General features: G+C 44.4%; 1 protein-coding gene across 1 annotated transcript; it reads left to right on the forward strand.

Annotated features, from left to right (window-relative positions):
* The first annotated feature begins 3,565 nt into the window (after positions 1 to 3,565).
* On the forward strand, positions 3,566 to 4,601 carry LOC122427294 (proteasome assembly chaperone 1-like). The gene has a single exon (XM_043446650.1). The coding sequence runs from the start codon at positions 3,599 to 3,601 to the stop codon at positions 4,463 to 4,465; it is 867 nt and encodes a 288-aa protein (XP_043302585.1). The 5' UTR covers positions 3,566 to 3,598; the 3' UTR covers positions 4,466 to 4,601.
* The last annotated feature ends 472 nt before the right edge of the window (positions 4,602 to 5,073 follow it).

The following is a 5,073-nucleotide window of genomic DNA, read 5'->3' on the forward strand; positions in this document are numbered from 1 at the left end:
TACTATTTGCTGGGAACAAAAAGAACAGAAAGTTGGATTTGGAAACCATCCCCTAGACCCAAAAGAATTGTTATTTGTCCCCTGAACAAAGTAAACAAATCTTGGAAGTTACCTATCACCCCAATCAGTCTGCTCAGTGGCCCGGTTCCGACTGGAAATATAATCCTGGAATCCGCTGGGTAGCCCCCAATGGGACCCAGTGGCTCTGTGGGCTTAACTTATGGCCATGGTTACCAGTTGGCTGGGTGGGGCGTTGCACATTAGGATTTGCTTTCGCCCATGGCAGAATTAAGCCTAGCCTACAGCAGCCTCCAGTAAACCTGCCTTATCTGCATGCAAGATGGACACGATCTGTGTTCCAATGGTATGACTATCTTGCTGCCTTGTTTATACCCTCTGTAGGGACAACGGATATCATGGTTAAGGTAGAGGCCTTAACTAATTTCATTAAACAGGCCCTCTTAGACAGTACTAAAGCCATTCAAGCTTTGAACGAAGAACAGATTCAGATGAGGAAGGCAGTAATTCAAAATAGGATGGCATTAGACATACTCACAGCAGCCCAAGGAGGGACTTTGGCGAATGGTGTGTACATCCCTGACCTGTCTGAAGATGTATCTGCTGCCTTGGAGGATATGCAAAATCAAGTGAAAGCCATGTCTAATGAACTGTTGTTATAGTAATCTTGATCATACTGCTTTGTGGGCCCTGCTTCCTACAATGCCTTGTGAATTTTGTAACCCAGAGGTTGATAGCATTCTCTCATGTGGGTGGCAGGAGGGCTAAGGTACAATATATCTCAATAAATGATGCTCGTTATGGAAACTAAGAGCATCAAGAGGGGGGAATGAAGAAGGAATTCATAGGGCCTGGACTCCATCTCAGGCCTGTCTGTGCTGATCGTGCGCGGCCACCTCTCCAGTGGACTCTGAACTCTGTGCTTAGCGCCTGTGGGAATGACAATGGAAGGATAAGACCCCCCTCTGGGCAGGGGAATCTTGAAGAAGAGAAAACAGACACTAATCACCCCTGCCTCCGGACACTATCTATCAGAATGTAAGCACAGGCTTATCAGTTATTAACTATTTGGAATGTAACTGCGGGCTTATTGATTATTGACTGTTTGAACACATAACACGTGAATGATGGGGTTATTGTAGTTGTATTTACCCTTCCTTTGTTTATGTAAGTCTCAAGGGAATTGGGGTAGTGGGTTTGGACGCGTACACATGGGGTATAAAAGATTTTCACAAATGCTGGTCGGGGGTCCTTGGCTAAGAGGAGACTCTGCCTTGGGCCCGCCGGTGTAATAAACTGCACTCCACTATAAAAATAAATAAATAAATGACTAAAGTACTAACAGGAAAAAACACCTTGGCCAGGTAGACTAAAGTATTGTCCCAAGTTTTAATACATCTGAATGATCAATCAGTAGGGCCAGTCACCCCACATGCAAAAAGGGGGACCCCTGCAAAGACATCCAACACCATAAAGTCACAGGAAAGAGCCACTGCCCTGACTTCCACCATAAATCAATGTGCTGTTCTGTTGAAAACACCAAGTCCCATCACACCTGGGAAACATGTTATCTCCTGGAATGTGTAGTAAGACATCCCACTAGGATGGGTGAGTTACTTCGTGCCCCTGGGTAAGTGGCAATCCATCTCCATTGGGATCCTATTTTCTTGCTGCAAGTTGGACCTGCTGAAACACTATGCCTGAAATTGAACAAGCCACGTGGACAAAGAGAAGAAGGTGTGGGTCCTGGTCTGGCATATCCCACCACCCAGCCCATCTCCTCACACCTGTGTGCTGCCTCCCTCAGCCCCATGTGTGGCACCTACAACTCGGTCAAGTTCCTAAAGTTGCCAACCTCCTACTCAAGGCCAGGTGAGCACATTCTATCTTCCTCTGGGTTTATCATTTGGCTGCTGTCTTTGTTCCCTCCACTGGCCTGGAAGACAATACAGTTCACATAAAAGTCCTCACTAAATTTACCCAGCAAGCCTTAAATGACAGTCAGAAAAGCCCATCCTTATCAAACACTGAAATGTCTCTAACAAGAAAAGCTGTTCCTTAGACATTATTCCTGCCTCAAAAGGAGGCACTTGTGCCATCATCTTAACAGAATATTGTGTGTTCAAACAGATGAGTCTGTTAAAGTGTCATCTCTATTAAATCAAAAGAAGACACAAATGAATGCCCTCAGTGACCTGACCCCCAGCACAGGGGACTGAATAAACCAGTGGTGTGGATCATGGGGCTTAGTGGGAAAAGTTAATTATTTTGGGAATCATTGTCTTAATCTGTGGTTTCTCTTGCATGTGTCTATACTGTTGCTGTACCATCTGCTTCCAACACAGACAGCCACCAAATAAGCCACCTCCATGCCAATAAAACCGCTTACTGACTGCTTCAGGCACACTGTGGAAGGGGAAATGTGTAAGATCATTAAAGTCAGTCACAAGGGGTGAAGTGCTGGAGGAGGTAATTCAAAGGACATCACAGCCAGCTGACCTGTGAGCTGGACCCAGGCAGTCAAGCTCCTCACCTCCTCCTCTGTCCATGGAATGTACACTTTGCCTACCATTCCCACATTGGGAGCTGTCCCCAGGACTCATCCTTGAGTGAGTAAGGTGCTGCTGAGGCCATGTGTACACAGATGAATCCAGTTAAAGCCACTAGATAAATTTTTACAATTCTGATGGGCAGGTGCGGAGATGAACTTGTCTTGAGGCTGCCCAAGACAAGCTTTGTAAATAAGTTCCCTTGCTTATTAAAACCACCACCTACCAGGGAATGTAACTTTGCGCAGCCAGTATGGAAAAGAGTACAGAGCTTCCACAAAAAAATTACAACTAGAATTACCATATGATCTGGGTTTCCCAGGTGGTGCCAATGCAGGGGATCTAAGAGATGCAGGTTCAATCCCTGGGTTGGGAAGGTCCCCTGGAGTAGGAAATAGCAACCCACTCCAGTATTCTTGCCTGGAAAATTCCATGGACAGAGAAGCCTGGCAGCCTACAGTCCATAGGATCACACAGACATGACTGAGCGACTGACTGACTATTCTGCCGCTGCTACTGCTAAGTTATTTCAGTCATGTCCGACTCTGCGACCCATAGACGGCAGCCCACCAGGCTCCTCTGTCCCTGGGATTCTCCAGGCAAGAATATTGGAGTGGGTTGCCATTTCCTTCTCCAACTAACTGACCATATGATCTAGCAATTCCACTTTTGGGCATTTAATCAAAGAAAACAAAAACATTACTTAGAAAAGATATATGCACCTCTACGTCCATTGTAACATTATTCACAATAGTCAAGGTATAGAAGCAACCTACGTGACCACTGATAGATGAAGGATAAAGAATCTGTGGTATACACACACAACGGAGTATTACTCAGTCATGAAGAAAGAATGACAAGAGGACTGGACCAGAGGGAATTATGCTAAGTGAAATACAAATACAGACAGTGAAAGACAAATATCACATGATTTCTCTTGTATGTGGAATATAAAAACCAAATCAAAAATATAACAAAACAGAGGCGGTTCAGTGGAACCGCAGTTAGGCTGGGAGAGCGTGAGGGACGGCATGGTGGCTACGTTCTTCGGAGAGGTGGTGCGGACGCCGTGCCGAGCCGGGACGGAGGACGAGGAGGAGGAAGAGGAGGGGAGGAGGGAGACTCCCGAGGATAGGGAGGTCCAGCGACAGCTGGCGCGGAAGAGGGAGGTGCAGCTCTTTCGAAGACAGACAAAAACAACTTTGGAAGTTTCTCTGCTGGAAAAACATCCTTGCTCCAAGTTTATAATTGCGGTAGGAAATAATGCAGTAGCCTTTTTGTCGTCATTTGTCATGAATTCGGGAGCCTGGGAAGAAGTCGGTTGTGCTAAACTCTGGAATGAATGGTGTAGGACAACGGACACCGCGCACCTGTCCCCCGCAGAGGCTTTTTGTGTGTTTTATCACCTGAAATCGAATCCCTCGGTCATGCTCTGCCAGTGCAATTGCTACGTGGCCGAAGATCAGCAGTATCAGTGGCTGGAAAAGGTTTTTGGCTCTTGTCCAAGGAAGAATATGCAAGTCACTGTTCTCACATGTCGCCATGTTACTGACTATAAAACTTCAGAATCTACCAGCAGCCTTCATACTCCTTTCCTGAAAGCTCTAAAAACTCAGAATTTCAAAGAGCCGCCTTCCTGTTCACTGCTGGAGCAACCAAATATTGTCCATGACCTTCCTGCAGCAGTTCTGAGTTACTGTCAAGTATGGAGAATCCCTGCAGTTCTGTACTTGTGTTACACTGATGCGATGAAGTTAGACCTGATCACAGTCGAAGCTTTTAAGCCTGTACTTTCTTCCAGAAGCTTAAAGTGTTTGGTTAAGAATATTCCCCAGAGCACAGAGATACTGAAGAAATTGATGACAACAAATGAGATTCAGAGTAACATTTACACGTGATTCCCAAGATGGTTTTGTACAGTGTATCACCCATCCATTCCTTTAAGGGCAGCAGCATACCCTGTTTTGTAATTACTTTTTTCCACGGGGGTATTATGAGGGTGTTAACAGAATAAACTTATTTTAAATTAAAAAATATATATATAACAAAACAGAAACAGAGTCATAGATACAGAGAACAAATCAGTAACGGTCACAGATACAGAGAACAAACAGGCAGATGCCAGAGAAGAGAGGGGTAGGGAGATGAGTGAAATAGGTGAGGGAAATAAAGAGGTACAAACGTCCAGTTACAAAATAAATGAGTGACAGGGATTGAATGTACAGTGTGAGAAACAAAGTCAATAACAATATAATATCTTTGTATGATAACTAGACTCACCATGGACTAACATCTAGACTTAACATTTTGTTATGTATAGATATATCAAATCACTACGTTTTACACCAGGAACCAAACATATTATTACAGATCAATGATACTTCAAAAACAAAACAAACTCATAGACAAAGAGATCAAATTTGAGGTTACCAGAGACAGAGAGTAGAGGGAAGGCAAAATGAATGAAGGTACTCAAAAGGTACAAACTTCCAGTTTCACAATAAAT

This window comes from Cervus canadensis, chromosome 25, assembly GCF_019320065.1.
Source record: "Cervus canadensis isolate Bull #8, Minnesota chromosome 25, ASM1932006v1, whole genome shotgun sequence".
In the NCBI taxonomy this organism is placed as follows: Eukaryota; Metazoa; Chordata; class Mammalia; order Artiodactyla; family Cervidae; genus Cervus; species Cervus canadensis.